Genomic DNA, 19870 nt, shown 5'->3' on the forward strand with positions numbered 1-19870 from the left:
AAGAAAGCAAGTGACAATCTTGTCCTACTAATAAAGAAAAAGCAACACATTTGTGTTTAGCCTTTTGAATTTTTCTGAGGAAGCCAGGATTCTCTATTAATTATTGAAATAGTTATGTTGCATGAATCTGAAAGGCACTGTTGGTTTTGTTTTTTTCTTTCAGTGATAGTAATAATGCATGCCTTGTTTACTGTTTTTTAGGTTCAATAGATGACGTTTTTAACTGCAATCTGTCACCCAGATCGTCTCTGACAGAGCCTCTTTTGGCAGAATTACCATTTCCAAGTGTTCTGGAATCTGAAGAGACACCCAACCAATTTATCTGATTGGACTGAACATTCTAGCAGTTGCTCCTACACTCCAGGGTTGTGCTAGACTATGGGCCTGGGGGAGGGTAGGAGGTGGGAGGCAGGAACTTCCACCTGCGTGTCAATCTCCGGCTCCTCCGTGGCTTCTACGGAGAGCTGCTCTCTTCTGCTTCTGTGGATGTGATGCCCTGGCACGCGATTCCCAGGGCAGCTGGTTCCCCTAAAGATTATGATTACCAGGATGGAAAGGCCTTGGTCCTATGGCATTGGGTGGGGCTGGGGGATATTCTCTACTTTGAACACTTCTCCGAAGAGGCAGAAGGGCCACAGAGTTCTGCCACCTTGAGCATTTTTCTCAGTTCCCTGGGAGTTTTCCTGGCAGCCTGTGTGGGAGTGGTCTGCTTGGCTGTTGACCCAGCATGCTTCATAAATCAGGATTTGGCCCTCTGCTTGGGGCATCCAACCCCTTGAACTCAGACCTATTGCGCAAGGGGATAAGAGTTCTGTTCTCTTGCCAACCTGGCTGGGCAAAAGCCTGTGCCATCTTTCACCGGAAGGCAAATGTGTTTTTCATCCTGCCATATGACACCTATGAGAAACGTTCACGGTGAGATTCACTGGAGGAGTAGCCAGGTTGCTAGGACAGTAACCCTGCCACACACTGCCTGAAACTGGAACTCCCTTGGCCTCCCTCTTAACTAAGTGACCCATGTGGAATGAAGCCAGGAGATACAGTACGGAACAATGAGAGGGGAAAGGTATTGGACACGGCAGTGTCCTCCTTATTGAAAGCACATTATGTCAGTTGGGAATTTTAAATAAGCTTTTAGCAATCCTAACACTAAAAGCAAAATAGAAGAAAGCTATACCATCACCATAATACATTTTTCATCTCATGGCTACAATGGAAGTCTTGAAAAGGAAAAAAATCCTATCTACATATAAAAACCTGCATGAATGAATCACTATATATGCTTATAATGAGGAAGAGTTATGGGTCCTGAGTGTAATTTTTTTATCCTTTCTTAAAAAGTTTCTGTGTTATGTATTTTGATAACACTACTGATGATCCTTCCATTTATATTTGAGATATTATGTACCACATTTTCACAATTAAAACTTTTCTTAGCATTCAAACTAGAATTGATTAAATTTCTGACTGAGGCTTCATGTGAGCTTTCCATTGTGGTTTGTGGGTGGTGTATTTGCCTTGTAACTTAGTGAATTACAATAAGAATTGTGGATTTTCATAGCCACATTCTCAAGAAGAGCCTTTTGAAGAACAGGGCTATGAAGTATTTGAAGAAATAAAATAAAATTTGATACTGATCTTTCAGAAAAGAGAAGGGGAATGCTACTTAGTAACAGAAGAGGTTAAACATTTATTATTACACTCAGTAAAAAATGAAGAGTATTAATAATAAACTAAGTTAACCAGCGCAGACAAACCTTACATGGATATCAAATATGAAATGCTTCCCAAAGGAAACAGAAACTCTATTCACAAAATTGACAAAGAAGTTTTTTTTTTAAGTAGTGGAATTGAGAAAAACCATCAGCATCACCCCAGGAATGGACTAAAAATCTGGAAGGTTTCTTTCACCATTAAAAACTTCTTTTCAGTCAACTCTGTACCAAATGCATTCACCCATCCAATATTCACTCAGCAAAGTTTTATTGATTGCCTATAAGAAATATACACTGTGCTAGTGTATTTTATTAGTAACTATCACAAAGAAGTTATATTGGGCAATCTTTAAAATTGATGAAAAGTCTAGGAGCAGATCTTCCCAGGTAAAAGAGGCCCCACAGTGAGTATAAATGTGGCCCAAGCTGGTATTTTAACAGTTTAAGGTCAATACAATCTGTAGGACAACACTGACCTAAGCAAATCATTCATTCATTCAGTTCATCTTCATTCATTCAACACACATGTTTGAGTGTACACACCAGGTAGATGCTGGCATACAAAGGTGCCTAAACATGGCCCTTGCCTTCAAGGAGCTTCCACTCCTGTAAAAGAAGACCCTTGTATAAGCTAATAAGACTAATAAAACAAGTGCTCTGAGATAAATTCAAAAAGGAAAACATCTAAGATGCTTGTAATCTAGTTCTGGAGATAAAATCCAATTACATGTAATGTAAAATTTAGTTATTTTATTTTATTTTATTTTTGTGACAGAGTTTCGCTTTTGTTGCCCAGGTTGGAGTGCAGTGGCATGATCTCGGCTCACTGCAACCTCCGCCTCCTGGGTTCAAGCAATTCTCCTGCCTCAGCCTCCCAAGAAGCTGGGATTACAGGTGTGTACCATTATGCCCAGCTAATTTTTGTATTTTTAGTAGAAACGGGGTTTCACCATGTTGGCCAGCCTGGTCTCAAACTCCTGACCTCAGGTGATTCATCCGCCTCGGCCTCCCAAAGTGCTGGGATTGCAGGAGTGAGCCACCATGCCTGGCAAAATTTAGTTTTAAAACAAATATTTAAGGATTGATTGATCCGAGTGATTGATTTACCCAAGCTCTCAGTGATCTTGGAGGCTAGTCACTTATTCCAACAAGAATGCAAGTCCAGAAATGATTTACAGAATGAGGGAGTTTCTTTTTTTTTTTTTTTTCTCATTGCCTGATGGTACTAGATTGATTTTTGGCTAAAAGATAACGTTGCTCAACTTGACCGCCTACCTTAATTATCAGCTTGAATGCCGTTTTACTGTTTCAAATATCCAATCTATCCTCAAAGAGCAGTTTTGCCCCCGTTGAAGAAATTCAAAATAATATGTGTGTCAGTTTTCAAAGGGAGTTTCTAAAGAATTTCAAAAATGCTTCAAGTGATAGCAGCAGTAATATGGTTTGGCTGTGTCCCTGCCCAAATCTCATCTTGAATTGTAGTTCCCATAATCCCCACATATCATGGGAGGGACCAGGTGGAGATAGTTGAATCATGAGGGTGGTTCCCTCGTCCTGTTCTCTTGAGTGTGAGTCAGTTCTCGTGAGATCTGATGGTTTTATAAGGCGCTTCCCGCTTCACTGGGCGTTCGTTCTCTCTCCTGCTGCCCTGTGAAAGAGGTGCTTTTCTCCATGATTGTAAGTTTCCTGAGGCCTCCCCAGCCATGCAGAACTGTGAGTCAATTAAAGTTCTTTTCTTTATGAATTACCCAGTCTTGGGTATTTCTTCATAGCAGTGTGAGAACAAACTAATACAAGCAGCATTCAAATAAATGATTACTTTGGAAAAGAGAACATTCATTTGGATGGATAAGTGCTGGTATAACAGATTGAAAATGACTGTTCACTTTTGCTGTTTGCTACTTGCATAAACCTGAGAGAAGAACTAACAATGGAAGGCATTGATAATTACCCAATGGCCGCCACAGCCTGTGTGTTTCTTAAGTGTTCCAAGAAGAAGCTGGGCGCTGTGGTTCACACCTGTAATCCCAACACTTTGGTAGGCTGAGGTGGGTGGATTGCTTGAGCCCAGAAGTTTGAGATCAGCCTGGGCAAAATGGTGAAACCCCATCTCTACAAAAAATACAAAAAAAAAAAAAAAAAAATGTTCAGAGAAGAATTAGGGAGAGAAGGGCTGGCCGAGGAGGGAGGTCACACATAAAAGGGATTGATGAGGTTTTGATAGAATCAATAGTCTAAACTTGCTGTTATGGTTTTATTTAGATGAAATATAAGTAAATTTGGCAAGTAGCAAGTTAGAAGCAGAGCTTAGAATTTACCCCATTAAATTAGACTATCCTAATAGAAAGTAACTATATCATTGTTTTTTCTGGAATTTCCAATAAGAAGACTGAAATTATTCTTGGACTACTTACCTACAACCCCTTTTAGTGACAACTATGACCTAGACGACTCAACAAGATCTGAGTCTGTGATGGCTAATTTTACTTGTCAGCTTGACTGGGTCACAGTGCCCGGATCTTTGGTCAACAGTCATTCTGAATATTTCTGTGGGGGTGTTTTTGGATGGGGTTAACATTTAGATCATGGATTTTGAATAAAGCAGATTGCCATCTTTGATGTGGGTGGGCCTCATCTAATCAGTTGAAGGATGAACTAGAATAACACATTGGCTTCCCCCAGCAAGAGTGAATCCTGCCAACAGTCAGCCTTCAGACTCAAGCTGCAACATCAACTCTTCCCTGTGTCTCCAGCCTGCTGTCTTACCCCACAGATTTTGGACTTGTCACAACTGTGTGAGACAATTCCTTAAAAGAAATCTCTATTTAAGGATACTCGAATCAAAGCATTGCATACTGCATCATGATAGAAAGTCTTTTGTCCAGATATAAGAGCAAAGGCAGAGAAGCTTCACTTTGTATCTTTGTATCCAAAGTAGTTGACGAGGTGGCAGATTGTCTGTGACCTCTTCTGGGCTTTTGGCAGTGGCCACCTGTCAATTCTTTTACCCGTTCTTTATTAGCTTGCTCTTTGAATTTTTGCCTTCAACTCTTTCTCCCTCTCATTCGGGAGATGACCTTGCCTCTCGTATGACCTGGAGCAGTGCTTCTCAAACTGGAATGTTCCTAGTAATCCTCCGGAGATCTTGATAGAGTGCAGACCCTGATTTAGCAGCTCTGGGCTGGGCCTGAACGTCTGCATTTCTAACAAGGTGCTGCTGAGGTTACTGGAGCACAGCAAGGTTTTAGAGCCGTCCATCTCAAACTCTGTGAATCACCTGGGACCTTGTTAGAAATGCAGCACCTCAGGCTCCGCCTGACTTCCTGAATCTGAATCCGTGTGCTCACACACGCCCAGAGGCAGGTAGGCACACTCAGATTGGGGAGTGGCTCTCCAGCACACCTGTCTTCTCCAGGCCTGGGCCCCATCTGCTCTCTCCTCTAGCTTCAAGCTCTATCTTTCTGCTCCTGACCCTTGGCCTAGGAATTTGGTTACTCCTTCCCTGTTTTAAGTAGTAACTTTCTCTACCTGAGCCCCTCCTCCACCCCTGGTTAAAGGTTTTCTTCTCTGTTACAGTTTAAACTTGAGTGTTCTATATTTGCTGTCTCTTCACCCTTACCACCCATGCCAGTCTTTACTACTTCATATCATGTTCTCTGTGTGTGTGTGTGTGTGCGCGCGCACGTGCGTGCATGGACATGCACACACAGGTGCATGTGTGCATGCAGAAAGAAACTGATTGTCACAAATTTTTCCTTTTTTTGTTTTTGGAGATGGGGTTTTTCTCTGTCACCCAGGCTGGAGTGCAGTGGCACCACCACAGCTCACTGCAGCCTCAAACTCCTGGGCTTACTCAATCCTCCCACCTCAGCCTCCCAAGTAGCTGGGACAACACATGTGCATCACCGTGACTGGCTAATTTTTTCAGAAACAGGGTCTCCCTATGTTGTCCGGGCTAGTCTCGAACTTCTAGGCTCAAAGGATCTTCTTGCCTTGGACTCCCAAAGTATTGGGACTACCAGCCTGAGCCACCACGCCCAGCTGTAATCATTTCAACTGAAAATAACCAATTAACATTTCACCCATTCATTACAACTATTCTCAATTGTTTTGGATCGATTTGAAACTCTGCTAAACACACACCAGTAACCTAAATTAGTAACGTAGATGCTTTAATTTCTGAATGATTCACTTACTCTGGCAGAATGATGTGGAATTTTGCCTCTCCTCCTTCTGGAATGAGAGGTCAGGATTTACTTAAACTTCCAACCTGCCCCTTCACTACATTGTTTAACCCAAGCATGCTCAGGTGAAGTCCAAGCTTCTCAGGATGGCCTGCAGGGCATTCTACCCCAGCCGGCTCTCAGTTTCCCCTGACACACTTTACAACATGGCAATATTAAACTACTAAAGGTCTTGGGACTACACATACTGTTCCATGCCTCTGGCCCTTGAGCTAGTTTGCGTCACCTCCCCCTGTTCACCTGGCTGACTCCAAGCACCATTGAGGACCCAACTCAGGTACCTCCTCTTCTAGGAAGTTCGTTCACTATAATAATCAGGGCATTGCCCCAATGCCATCATACAGCTCATATTCAGTGCACGATCAGTATTTGTTGAGGGACAGAAGAAAGCGGGGGAAATATTCTACTTAATCAGTTAGAGGAGTTGCCTCAGGCAACCAGAATTCAAAGGCAGGAATAGCACTATACCGCTCGCCATAAAATGGATCCACGCAAAAATACACTTTGAAGCAGAAATGAAAGACTGTAAAAGGAATGAAGATCAGAATAGCAACAAGAACAATACCTTAGATTTGTGTGATTTTACAATTTATAAATTATTGGTGGAACTCATCATGTTTGCGGCAGAGTGAGGTGGGTGCTGGTATTCTCATTGACAGATAAGGAGACCAGGGCTCAGGGGAAGGGTCTGCTTACCCTGAGGGGCTGCAGTGACAGATCTTTTGGCTCTCTATTTGGTTCCTACCCCACCATTTCACAGCTTGCCTAAAATGAGGCAAATCGTAAGATATTAATAAGAATTCACTTTCAAAATTCTATATACTTGCTGCTCTATTTTAAAAATATATTTCTCTTAAATTATGCTATGCTAATTAGCTCTACCATTTCCAGACAGTAATCTGTTATTGGGTGCTACTTTTTAAATTTAGATGCCACTACTAAATCCTAATTTAGACTCATTCCTTTTAATAACATCTATGCCTTCTAATGTGTTCCACCCTCCATTGCTTCAAAATATGAGAGTTTATAATGTGTTATATTCATTCCATTATATGGATAGAACTCTACCTTCAGAAAATTCTAGTTTAGCTCTTCATTTTAAAGACATTCCTTGCATATATATTTGGGATCCTTACCTTGATGCTTTTTCTGTGTCTTTTGATAAATTCCTCCTTTGTTACACTGCACTGGTTCTCTGAGGTCTTACATTAGAATAACCCCTTAAGATAAGGAACTATTGTAAATTGCTTTGTAAACAGGTTGCCAGCTGACTCCAATATGTATTTCCTGGCTTCTCTTTTCACCCAGGTGGGTAATAACTGTGTTGTAATTTGGAGGCAGTCAGTAGTTACTAACCACCTAGTATGTCAAATTACCAGGTAGTGTTATCCAGCAAAAGGGGCTCACTGCACTAGAAACCAACAGTATGACACCAAGTTTTTGAGAAAAGAAAAGCTTCATATTGCAAGTCAACTTCTGAGGAAACAGGAGTCCAGTTCAAATCTGTCTGCTTGTACTGGCTTTAAAGCAGTAATTTTATTACAAAAGGTTTAGGGGTGGATCCTGGCGTTAGCAGGTAATTGGTGGAAGCAAAGGGGACATCTGGGAGGTCTTCAGGCATGCATGGTTCTCTCTTCAAGCTTCCTCGTAGGTCCCATGTGCAAATTCGGAGGGAGTTGGTATGAAACATGTGGTAGAAATTCGGGCTGTGACATCAGCAAGCTTGCTGTGTGCAAACGCCATTTGGCCTTATTGATTCCAGCTGATTTCAGTCAGTTTTGTTGTAAGCAGAGGGAGTTTCAGCAAATTGTTTCTTTTCTAATCTGCCCCTGAAAACAAGAATCTGTTATTGGTGTCTTTGACTCTTTGAAACAGTTTCAGTCATTCCCAGGATATGAAGATAAAAGACCCCCTTCATCAGTGAAAACTCTCACAGGAGGATGAAAGACATAGCTTCCTCTATGAGAGTAGAAGAACAATTAATCTGACACTCACAAACACTATGGTTGGTGCCAGGAACGTGGCCTGGTGAGGAGGAGAGTGTCACATCCTCCTTGCCCACTCCTGTTTCCACCCGTGCATTTCTCCTTCTGCCCCTCTCCTAAGCCAGGATGACCCTTCTGACTGCATGGAACTATCACAGAAACTGCTTCCATTTACACCAGACAACTTGGGATTCAGTCTTCTTGCTTGGTTCTTACTGCAAAGATCCGTGACCACTTTGCCCACATTTGCTTAAGCTGAAAGCTAATGGATGAAAGTTTGCAGTTGAAAATCTGACACTACTACTTTCTCTTCAATGTCTTCCCTTTTTGCTTTTCTTAGGAAACATAGGAGACCGTGGTCGGGAAAGCTCACTGCAAGAACTATACAAACAATGTGAAAAGTAAGGCGTCCATAGGATCAAAGCCACATCTCTTTGCTCTCTGCACCCCATTCCCGCGCTGGCCAGGTTAAGCCTCCTTCGTGGCCAGCACCCGTTGGCAGGGCCGAACTCCCTGGAACCCGAGCCTTGTCTCCATAGCGACGAGTCACAAAGCGGCCCGGGGCTCCCGCAGCGCTGAGTTCAGCCAGAGTCAGGGTCCGGCGGCCGCCTCCTCGGGCAGAATGGAACAGCCCGGGCCCAGGGCTCCGGAGGATCCCTCTCTCTGCCACCACAACCTCCAGCCAAGTAAGACAGCAGACTCTGCCGGTCTGCAGGGTGGGGAGGGGGCTTTCCCAGGGAAAGGATCCTGTTGAGAAAAAGGGGCCTTAGGTCTTTAAGGGTGTGGCATCGCTCTCAGGAGTACCCTCAACTGAGGAAAAGAAGGGGAGTCAGGGAGAATTACAGGGTATTCATGACGTTGCCCCTTTTCTGTCCTTTGCGTACCCTTTGCCAAGTCCCCGCTCCCGAAAAGGCGCAGGGTTAAGTTTTAAACACTCAAGGAAACGCCTGGCTAAGAGGGGACAGGAAAAAAGGAAGAGCTGGTGATTTTCCAAGGAAAACAGGGCCAAAGGCAAAGAAGAAAAAGTCCGGGAAGATCAGAAGAGAACAAGTCCTGCATGAGTCCCGATCCCCATACAGGGTCTAGGAAACAGCAAGGAAAGTGGGGGAGGAAGTGGCTGCTGGCTGCAGTCCCAGCGGTGTCTGCAGAGGCGGGGCCCTCCCTGGGCTGTCACACAGGCTGGGAGCCATGGCCTTCAGCTGCCGCCTCTAACCCGAACTGATTTTTCTTCCACAGAGATTTTGTATCTCACAGAGGTAGTGCTTTTCATCCTAATTCTACCCGCAGATGCAGCAGGTTCACCAGTTCAGGCTTTTGGGTCGTGGAGGGAGAGCCACTCTGGCTGTGATGCTAGTGGCATGATTACCGTGTCGTCAGCTCCATCATGGTCTCTTGTGGCAATAATTGCCCACTGCTGCTGTATAGCTGGGTAATTGTCATTCCACGGTGACTGCGGAGCACTGAGGGATTGTTCAAGCACAAATTTCCTAGACTAGTGCTCCCACAAGAATGAATGAAGTTCATATTTTCATTCCAATTCATTCCACCGTGAATTAAGAGTGGAAAATGAAAATACTTAATTAGTGCAGAAAATATCTAATAGACTCAGTTTCTATATGATGACAAGGCAAACAGGAGAGACAAAGGAGGGAGGATCCCCTCCTAGCATCCCGACGGCACCCCTTTGGATGCTTCTCTTCCATTTCTAACCACCCTGTTCTCCCACTGTCTCCCCGTTGCATCCCCTTCTTGTCTGGGAACTGTTAGAGTCTTCCAAGATTGATCCTTTTAGGCTTACCTTCTCTTTGTGACCATATCCTGCCACAGGGCTAAACGTGCTGCATAAAGGTGCCAACCACTCTCTAACCTTTATCCCTGACTTGGACTTTCCTCCTAATTTTTCAGACCAGAATATCTAACTGTCTACCAGACAGTTCCACGTGGGTGTCGCAGCAGGGCCTCCAACTTGACATGTGCAAAACCACACTCCTTGTCCTCCTCAAACCTTCCAGACTTTGCGAGTTCAGTTAGGAGGGTCCTAGCTCCTCAACTTAGAAGGGAAGGCAGCTTCCTTGAGACTGCAGTTCGATCACCAGGTCTCTCTGATTCTGCCTCCAAAGCTCATTTTCTCTTGGGTGAATCTGCCCCTTTACCTCCAGGCTCGGGCCTCTAATGGCTAGTCTGTGCCACTTCATCCCCCACTGCTGGGTAAGTCACCCTCCAAAAGGTGGGCTTGATGTGTCACCACTGCCCAGCTTTGGTCCAAAATAGGATGAGGTTGATGGTGACTGATGACTAACTGCTATTGAATAATTGCTACAGATGGGCCTCTCAGGGGCTGTATTAGCTTCCTGTGGCTGCTGTATGTTCCCACAGACTGGTGGATTCAAACAACAAAAATTTATTTGCTCACAGCTCTGAAGGTCAAGAGCCTGAAATCAAGGTCTGGAAAAATCTGCACTCCCTCTACAGGCCCTGGGGGAGAAGTGGTCCTGACCTCTTCCAGCTTCAGGTGGCCATGAGCACTGCTAGTCATGGCAGTGGCTGCTGCCATCATGCTGGCTGCAGTAGGGAAGCACAGCTGGGGCTGCAACGCTCCATGGAACCCGTGGGAGTTGCCCCTTCTGAGTCGGGATGGGAGCTCCCTGTGCTGCTACAGCCGCCCAAACCACAGCTGCAGACCCAGGCCTCCCGCTCTATGGAGCAGGCAGGACCCCCGTCATCCTGGGCAAGACTACAGCCACCCAAACTGCCGCTGTGGGTCTGAGCCTCCCTGTGCCTCTGAGCCTCCCTGTGGAACCCACGGCTGCAGACCTGGGCCTTCCACTCCATGAAGCAGGCAGGAGCCGGGGACAAGCGGGAGCTTTGCCTCTTCCACGTTGGTCAGGCAGGAGCTCCCTGGTGCAGCTGTGGCTGCTCTCCCAGGCACAGGACCTGGGCATCTCTGCAGCCTGCACCCTTGAACCCCCCAGGAAGGACACCCTCACCCACCCATCCCTGCAGGCTCAGGGGTATCTCCTCCCACTGCCAGGCCACACCCCACCCTCATCCCTGCAGGCTCAGGGGTATCTCCTCCCACTGCCAGGCCACACCCCACCCTCATCCCTGCAGGCTCAGGGGTATCTCCTCCCACTGTCAGGCCACACCCCACCCTCATCCCTGCAGGCTCAGGGGTATCTCCTCCCACTGCCAGGCCACACCCCACCCTCATCCCTGCAGGCTCAGGGGTATCTCCTCCCACTGTCAGGCCACACCCCACCCTCATCCCTGCAGGCTCAGGGATATCTCCTCCCACTGCCAGGCCACACCCCACCCTCATCCCTGCAGGCTCAGGGGTATCTGCTCGTACTGCCGGGCCTCTCTCCACTGGCTCTGATCTCAGAGTGGGGTTGGGGCCAAGCCCCAGGGCTGTGAATGGCAGCCGGAGGTAGACAGAGTCCTGGGTGGAAGGGGCTGGGGTGCCCAATAAGGCCCCACCTTCTGAACAGGGAGGGCCTGAAGACTAGGGATCAGGTTGCTAGTCAGGAACCTGAGTGGGGACTCATGCTGCCTCCTCCGGCCTGCCCATGGCCACCCATGGACCAATCAGCATGCACATTCTTCCCTCTGAAGTCCATAAAAACCCTGGGCTCAGCCAGAGCAGGGAAGAGGATGGCCAGAGAATGAAGAGGGCAGGGAGAGACAAGGGAACCACCATCTGTAGAGGAGTATGCTCTCTGCTGATAGCTGGAGATGATGGGGCAACTAGCTGCAGAAAGGAAGGAGTACCCTTTCCACTGCCGACAAAGAGGAGCTACCCTCTCTGCTGAGAGCTTCAGAGACCTGCAGAGACCTCCGAATGACTTGCCTATGGAGAGGACTATGCTCTGCAGGGCCTCCTCTCTGCTGACAGCTGAACACCTGACTGGATGACCTGCCTACAGAGAGAAGCTACTCCTTCCTCCGAGCTGTTCTAACACTAAAACTCTTCTTCACTCTTCACTCTTCACTTGTCTGTGTACCTCAATGCGGGACAAAAACTCTGGCAAAGGCTGGCAAAGGCACTGCAGGCACAGAGATTTCCAGCCAGAAAAATCAACACCCCAGAGATCCTGTAACACTAGCTTGTGGCCTCATTACTCCAGGTCTCTGCCTATGTCTTATAAGCACACTTTTCATTGCATTTAGGGTACACAAGGATAATCCAGGATGATTTCCTAATCTCGAGATCTTTCATTGCATGCACAAAGACCCCTTTTCCCAATAAGATCAGAGTCACAGGTTTTGGGAATTAGGACATGGACATATCTTTTTTGTAGTGTCACCATGTGGCACATTACAAACAACTTGTATTTATGAATAGCTTGAATGCCTAAAACAAAATGAGGGAATAAAACAACATATGTGAAAATATTTTGTAAAGTATGATAGAATATACATATTAGTTACTATTTTATAATATTTTTATAGCTTTATATTTTCCTAATGGTGAACACATCCAGTGGGTGGTCAAGGTTAGCAGAATGAGGCTTTAGGATGCTTTGCCGACCTGTCATTAGCCATCTTTCCCTTTGCTCCATTCACATGGGGCTATTTGTTCTGTCTCATCTCAGACTCTCATATCTCCTGCTACTTCCTCTGTAAATTGCTTTACTTCATGTCCTGTGTTTCTCTTTCAAACATCTACTAAATTAAATCACAGCTCAGGTGCCAGCTATGCTACGATGATCCCTGGGCCTGCCCTTGCTGCACCATCTTCTCATCCAAGCAAAAAGAATTGCACCCTCTTCATGTTCCCTGTGACACATAGGCCATCAGCACCACATTAAACTTGTGCTTATAGGATACATAGCTCATCTCTTGGCTTGTGATTTCTCCAAGGCCAGGTCAAGACTCTATGTCCCAGTGCCGCACAGAGCTTGGTCCATGGGAGGGCTTGGGGACTTGTTTGCAGGAGGAACAGAAAATGAGAGAAGAAAGAATGAGGAAGACATAATCACAGGAAAGATGGATATGAGCTACAGAAAAAGACATTGAGACACTGAGAAGAAAGTAGTGACATGCAGAGAACATACTAGAAACAAATTTTCAGAATATTGTGATTACAGATTTCTCAATGAACATTTCTGTTAATGAAGAAGATTAATTCCAATAGCATACTGTACTTTCAGAAGCTTTGCCAATGGAGGTAAAAAGCATGGAAATACAGCCCCGACAAAAAGGGTTGTAGTAAGGGAAATCATTAACATGAAATTAAAGGAAGATGTACCAAAGATAAAGTGTGCATCCAAGCAGGTAAGGATTAGGGAGTGGACGGTGTGCCTGATCTGTACAAATGTAACACAGGAAGAGGGAGGCTTGCGTGGCCTCGGTTCCTGGAAGCAGTGAGGCATGCTGCTCTTGTCTGTCAGGCTCCTAATACAGGCACCTGGCAATTGGTGACCCCAGCTACCAAACTATCTTCAGAAGGGATAGGACCCTAGATGGGAGCACAGAGAGGCATGTCGTGTTGCCCACATGATTGCTTGGGAGGTGCTGCCTGGAGTGCTGTTCTGCCAGGCTTTTTGAGGCATATCTGAGTCTAATAGAAATGTGATCTGGACTGTTAGAGTGGTTTACCTTAGAAAAAAGAGGGAGAAGTTATGTGTGGCTTTTGTGCAGAATATCCTTCCCGATCCTTCCAGAAGTCCAATGCAGAAGTTCAAATCAGGTTAGAGAAGTCTTCTTTTATGAGTGGCATACCTCACAATTTCTTCCCTTTTACTTGTTCACACTTGTAATTCCTTTAACAAAGAACATTGAATTCTGCTATTGGGATAAAATGCTTTCAAGCATAAAGTGATGCCCACTAAAGCAGGAATATTGGAGAATGACATTATTTCTTGTAGAGCAGGATTAGAGAGCAGACACTAGGAGTGCATAGAAGCACAGGTACGGAGTGGGGAATACAAGGGGCTAAGGCTTCAGTTCTCTAAGGGGCTTTTAAGTGGAGGTAGAACTTCAGCTATGGTTAAGGGCACAGGTTATAGTTGCGGATGATCAGATCCTGATTGGAAATGAGAGTTTGTTAAATTATAAACAAGACTTGATTGGAATAGATGAGGAGATGAACATTAAGAGATTCACAGATAACAGGAACCATAAATATTTGGCCAGAGCTCCCTATGCTAAGCAGTAGCGTCTAGCTTTTTAAAATAGGGAAATTGAAGAAAAATACTTAGTAGCAATTGTAATAGGACACATGAAGGGGAACAAATATAGGCAATGAGTATGCAGAATACTGGCTACAGTATTCTAGGGATGAAGTCATAAATCCTAGAGAACATCATGTATTCAAAAAGTAGAGACGTTCAACCCGGGTTCTGATGACATCTAAAAAGCAGCAGGTAACTACCCAGATATGAAGAGTGAGAGAATGACTGAATTTTAAATTTAAAATGTATATTCCTGAGAAATTTGGTGGTACTTTGTTGACAATGGAGGTTGGAGCAAATAAACAGTGTTGTTGCTGGTATCTACCTTAGTTCACTTTCTGTTGCTATAACAGAATACTACATACTGGGTAATTTATAAGGAAAAGAATACTATTTAGCTAATGGTTCTAGAGGATGGAAAGTCCAAGAGCATGGCACTGGCATTGGGTGAGGGCCTATTAGCTGCATCGTAACATGGTGGAGGGCATTGCATGATGACAGGGCGAGAATGTGCTAGCCCAGGTCTCTCATCCTCTTTGTATAAAGCCACCAGTCCCACCCTGAGGACCCCTCTCTGATTACCTTATCTAATCTTAATTACCTCTCAAAGGCCCCACCTCCAAATGCTATCAACATATACATTTAGGGATTAAGTTCCCAATATGCAAAATTTGGGGAACACATTCAAACAATAGCACTACCAATGGTAAGTTCTCAGCTGGCATCCTCCTGGAACCATCAGCAGTCTTTGACTCCCTTCCTTGGGACACTTTCTTTGACTTTCAGGATGCCACTGGCTCCTGCTTTCTTCATCACCTTGCTAACAGTGCTTTTCAGCCCCTTCACTGGTTCCTCCTTCTGTCTCCAAATTCTTGACATTGGAGTGTTCCAGGTCTCAGCCTTGAAATTTCTGCTCCAAGTCTACTCCCTCCCTCATTGATCTCCCCACTCTCATAGCTTTAAATAGCATATATACCACAAGATTTTGCACAACCATTACAAGACATGCGTTAGAACCACACCAGATAACTTGGAGGGGTTTTCTATCAGAAACTGTTGGTGACAGATATAAGAAAAAGACACTTTGTGGCATATGAACCCACTTTTGTGAAACAAAAGGTTGATAAGTGAAACCCAATATGTCTATGTATAAATCAGCATGTGATACCTCCATAGGTATGCAAAGAAACAGGCACAATTGTTAACATGTGCTGCCTGGGAGGAGGGATAGGAAGGAGAGTGGCAATGGCAGGGAAAGAAAGAAGTAAGGAGGTGTCCATTATAAAACCTGATGTATGTGATATGATCCCCTGTGTGTAAAATCATATCTAGTATGATGCAAGTATAGGTACATCTAAGATGATGCATGTAAAGTTGGTGACCAAAACATAATAGTGAGTCTCTTAAGATGATAGAATTTCAGATGAACTGCTTTCCTCTTTATATTTTTATGTCTGTCTTTAATTCTTTAAAATAGCATGCATGAATGCTCAGGAGAAACAGTAGAACTATCTTTTATTTTGGGGTGAAACATAAATAAGTCAAGCTTTCCCTCATTCCTATTAGAGGCTGTATTTTGGCCTTTATTCCTTAGACTCTAAAGATAAATTATCCAAAATGTTTTTTTTCTCTTGCAAAATTATCTTAATTGTTAAAACAACATTTCATCAAAACATTCGGGTTTGCCATATTTAAAACTGCTTTGTTGTACTTTTAGCAGGTGGCCCCAACTGGGATTCCTATGCTACCACTATGAGGACTGCATTCACGCCTAAAACAGAAGCAGTGCCTGCCTTCACTCGGTAGATCATTATTTGAGTTGGATTGATATACATGTTTTAATTTGTTGGCTTGTCTTTTATGACTCAGAATCCAAACACATAGACAGTAATTAGAGAAGCCTCATAAAAATGCTCTTGGGTAGGGGCTACTGTGTGCACAGCTCTCCTCCAAGTATCAGTGATACCCGCTCCCCTCAAACAGTATCCAGACCTCCTATTGGGAAACCAAGAAAATGGCTACTAATTTTTCATAAAGTTGCTGTGTATCGTGGTTTACAGCAGACCTAATATACAGGTTAATAAGGTTGTGCCACCTAAACATTCATGTGACTTGAATCCATTCCCTTATATGTAGTAGGCAGGCAATGACAATTGAGTGAATAGGTGAATGGATGAACAAATACTTGTTATCACAGCATCACCAAGACTAGTCTTGGAAGCTGGAGGAAGGCCACTGTCCCCCTATTCTTACCTCTACTCCTCCAGATACTGCAGTATTGGCTTCAACTTCTCCAATTCAACCTGAGCTGAGGGTAGTGGGAGTTTCTAAACATCAGCTGCCTTTCTGAGCTTCTAAGCTCATCAATAGGTGAGTGAGAGTGGGATTAGGGGAGCCCCATCATCTTTCTTTCTTTTTTTTTTTGAGAGGGAGTCTTGCTCTGTCGCCCAGGCTGGAGTGCAGTGGCACAATCTCAGCTCACTGCAAGCTCTGCCTCCAGGGTTTACACCATTCTCCTGTCTCAGCCTCCCAAGCAGCTGGGACTACAGGCACCTGCCATCACGCCTGGCTAATTTTTTGTATTTTTAGTAGAGACAGGATTTCATGTTAGCCAGGATGGTCTCGATCTCCTGACCTTGTGATCCACCCGCCTCGGCTTCCCAAAGTGCTGGGGTTACAGGTGTGAGCCCTTGCGCCCAGCCGCCCCATCGTCTTTTACTTTGTCACTGGTAGGTGTGAAATCGTCATAGAGAGCCTTCAATTATCATGTTCATTCTGTGAATTGTGTCCAATAAGAATCTTTTCACCTTAAGCCCGGCCAACGTGGTGAAACCCCATCTCTACCTAAAATACAAAAATTAGCCGGGCATGGTGGCGGACACTTGTAATCCCAGCTACTCAGGAGGCAGAGGCACGAGAATTGCTTGAACCCGGGAGGCAGAGGTTACAGTGAGCCGAGATCATACCACTGCACTCCAGCCCGTGCGACAGAGCGAGACTCTGTCTCAAAAAAAAAAAAATAATAATAATCTTTTTGCCTTAAAAGTTCAAGATATTGAAAAGTGGGATGGAGTATTGGTAAGACCATGGCTATGGAGTTAGGCAGAAATGCCGTCTATCCTCAGCCCTCTGCTCTTACCCATATTATCTCCTCAGCCCTCTGCTCTTACCCGTATTATCTCTGCTACCTTGCACAAGTTAACAAGCCATCTAGGGCTCAGTTTTGTCATTGGTGAAATGGGGACAATGATACCTGCCTAAAGTGGCTGTTCTGAGGACACAAAGCACTAGGATAGTGACTAACACAAAGAAGTTAGTCATTTTCATTCATTTTTCCCATCATAGTATATGATAAATTTCCAAAAAGTACAAGGCTACAAGATTCCAGATTTCTGAGTTACTAGCTATCCCAGTGAGTCGCGTGGTAACTGGGAAATTGTATCATCTGATTGTAATGAAAGTGCTAGGTATATGACTGTAACAGTTGCCTGAAGAAGAAACGTTTAGGGGATGAAAGCCAAAAACAAATAGATAACTTAGGGAGTCTAGGTCAGTGATGTTTGAATTTATGTAATTACAAAGTTCTCACAAAAATTTTCAGTATAAAAATTTTAACTTTTTTTATTTCAATAGCTTTTGCGGTACAAGTGGTTTTTGGTTACATGGATGCATTGCATAATGGTGAAGTCTGAGATTTTAGGGTACCCATCACCCAAGTAGTGTACATTGCACCCAATATGTAATTTTTTATTCCTCACTTGCTTCCCTCTCCCTCCCTGCTTCTGAGTCTGCATAGTCCATTATATCACTCTATAGGCCTTTGGGTACCCAGAGCTTAGCTCCCACTTCTCAGTGAGAATGCATGGTATTTGGTTTTTCATTCCAGAGTTACTTCACTTAGAATAATGGCCTCCAGCTCCATCCAAGTTGCTGCAAAAGACATTATTTCATTCTTTTTTATGGCTGTGTAATATTCCATGTTGTATATATACCACATTTTTTTTTATCCACTCACTAATCAATGGACACTTAGGTTGGTTTTATATCTTTAAAATTGTGAATTGTGCTGTGATAAACATACACGTACAGTTGTCTTTTTAACAAAAGGACTTCTTTTCCTTTGGGTAGGTAGCTGGTAGTGGGATTGCTGGACCAAACGATAGATCTACTGTTAGTTCCTCAAGAAATCTTCATACTATTTTCCATAGAAGCATACACCATCAGTGTTTAAGTGTTTCCTTTTCACCACATCGTTGCCAGCATCTATTGGTTGTTTTTTTTTTTTCTTTTTAATAATTAAATTCAACAATACTTTTTGCAGGAGTAGGGTGGTATCTCATTGCAGTTTTCATTTGTATTTCCCTGATGACCAGTGATGTTGAGCATTTTTTTCATATGTTTTTGGCCATTTGTATACCTTCTTTTGAGATATGTCTGTTCATGTCATTTACTAACATTTTGATAGGATTTGTTTTCTTGGTGATTTCTTTGAGTTCCTTGTAGATTTGGGATGTTAGTCCTTTGTTAGCTGCGCAGTTTGCAAATATTTTTCTCCCATTCTGTGGGTTGTCTGATTAATCTAATTATTCTTTTTGCTGTACAGAAGCATTTCAGTTAAATTAGGTTTTATTTATTTATTTATTTATTTATTTATTTATTTATTTATTTTGCATTTGCTTTTGGGGTCTTAGTCATGAATTATTTGCCTAGGCCAGTGTCCAGAAGAGTTTTTCCTAGGTTATCTCCTGGAATTTTTATGGTTTCCCGTCTCTTATGTTTAAGTCTTTTGTCCATCTTGAGTTGATTTTTGTACAAGGTGAGAGATGCTAGCCAATTTTCCCAGCACTATTTATTAAATATGGTGTCCTTTCCCAAATTTATGTTTTTGTATGCTTTGTCAAAGATCACTAGGTCGTAAGTATTTGGCTTTATTTCTAAGTTCTCTATTCTGTTCCATTGGTCAACGTGCCTACTTATTTATTTATTTTTTTAAACCAGTACCATGCTCTTTTGGTAATTATAGCCTCGTAGTATAATTTGAAGTCTGGTAATGTGATGCCTTCAGATTTATTCTTTTTACTCAGGATTGTTTTGGCTATTTATGCTCTCTTTTGGTTCCATATGAATTTCAGGATTGTTTTTCCTAAGTCCGTGAAAAATGATGTTGGTATTTTGATAAGAATTGCATTGACTCTGCAGATTGCTTTGGCCAGTACAGTCATTTTCATAATATTGATTCTTCCGACCCATGAAACACATCCATGGGGTGTGTTTCCATTTGTTTGTGTCACCTATGATTTCTTTCAGCAGTGTTTTGTAGTTCTCCTTGTAGAGATATTTCACCTCCTCCCTGGTTAAGTATATTCCTGGTATTTTATTTTTTGCAGCTGTTGTACAAGGGATCGAGTTACTGATTTGATTCTCAGCTTGGTCATTGTTGTATATAGCAGTGCTACTGATTTGTGTACGTTGATTTTGTAACTTGAGACTTTACTGAATTCTTTTATCCAAACTCTAGGTATACGATCGTATTATCAGCAGACAGCAATATTTTGACTTTCTCTTTTCAAACGTGGACACACTTTATTTCTTTCTCTTGCTTGATTGGTCTGGCTAGGGCTTCCAGTACTATGTTGAATAGAAGTGGTGAAAGTGGGTATCCTTTTCTTGTTCTAGGCCTCAGAGGAAATGCTTTCGACTTTTCCCCATTTGGTGTAATGAAAATTGTGGTTTTGTCATAGATGGCTCTCATT

General features: G+C 43.6%; 2 protein-coding genes and 1 long non-coding RNA gene across 9 annotated transcripts in view; 2 read left to right on the forward strand and 1 right to left on the reverse strand.

The window, feature by feature from the left end:
* The window catches only part of MEDAG (mesenteric estrogen dependent adipogenesis), an 83728-nt gene extending 80609 nt beyond the window's left edge, over positions 1–3119 (forward strand). For both annotated transcript variants that reach the window (XM_073013185.1, XM_007960062.3), the window contains one exon: positions 202–3119. In XM_073013185.1, the coding sequence (XP_072869286.1) occupies positions 202–326 (125 nt within the window). In that variant the 3' untranslated portion in view covers positions 327–3119. The remainder of the gene's footprint in view (positions 1–201) is intronic.
* Positions 3120–6525: 3406 nt separating this feature from the next.
* On the reverse strand, positions 6526–8459 carry LOC119620094 (uncharacterized). The gene is made up of 3 exons (XR_005236544.2): positions 8122–8459; positions 7096–7788; positions 6526–6724 (listed from the first exon to the last, which is right to left on the reverse strand). It is a non-coding gene; the product is annotated as an uncharacterized lncRNA (long non-coding RNA).
* The window catches only part of TEX26 (testis expressed 26), a 41514-nt gene continuing 30061 nt past the window's right edge, over positions 8418–19870 (forward strand). For 3 of the 6 annotated variants that reach the window (XM_073013188.1, XM_037986850.2, XM_073013195.1), the window contains exons 1-2: positions 8418–8630; positions 15835–15919. In XM_073013188.1, the coding sequence (XP_072869289.1) occupies positions 8567–8630; positions 15835–15919 (149 nt within the window). In that variant the 5' untranslated portion in view covers positions 8418–8566. Of the gene's footprint in view, positions 8631–15834; positions 15920–19870 lie in introns of those variants that run through there. The other 3 variants (XM_037986852.2, XM_073013192.1, XM_073013190.1) reach the window with 2 other exon arrangements.

Source organism: Chlorocebus sabaeus, chromosome 3 (assembly GCF_047675955.1).
Source record: "Chlorocebus sabaeus isolate Y175 chromosome 3, mChlSab1.0.hap1, whole genome shotgun sequence".
NCBI classification, from domain to species: Eukaryota; Metazoa; Chordata; class Mammalia; order Primates; family Cercopithecidae; genus Chlorocebus; species Chlorocebus sabaeus.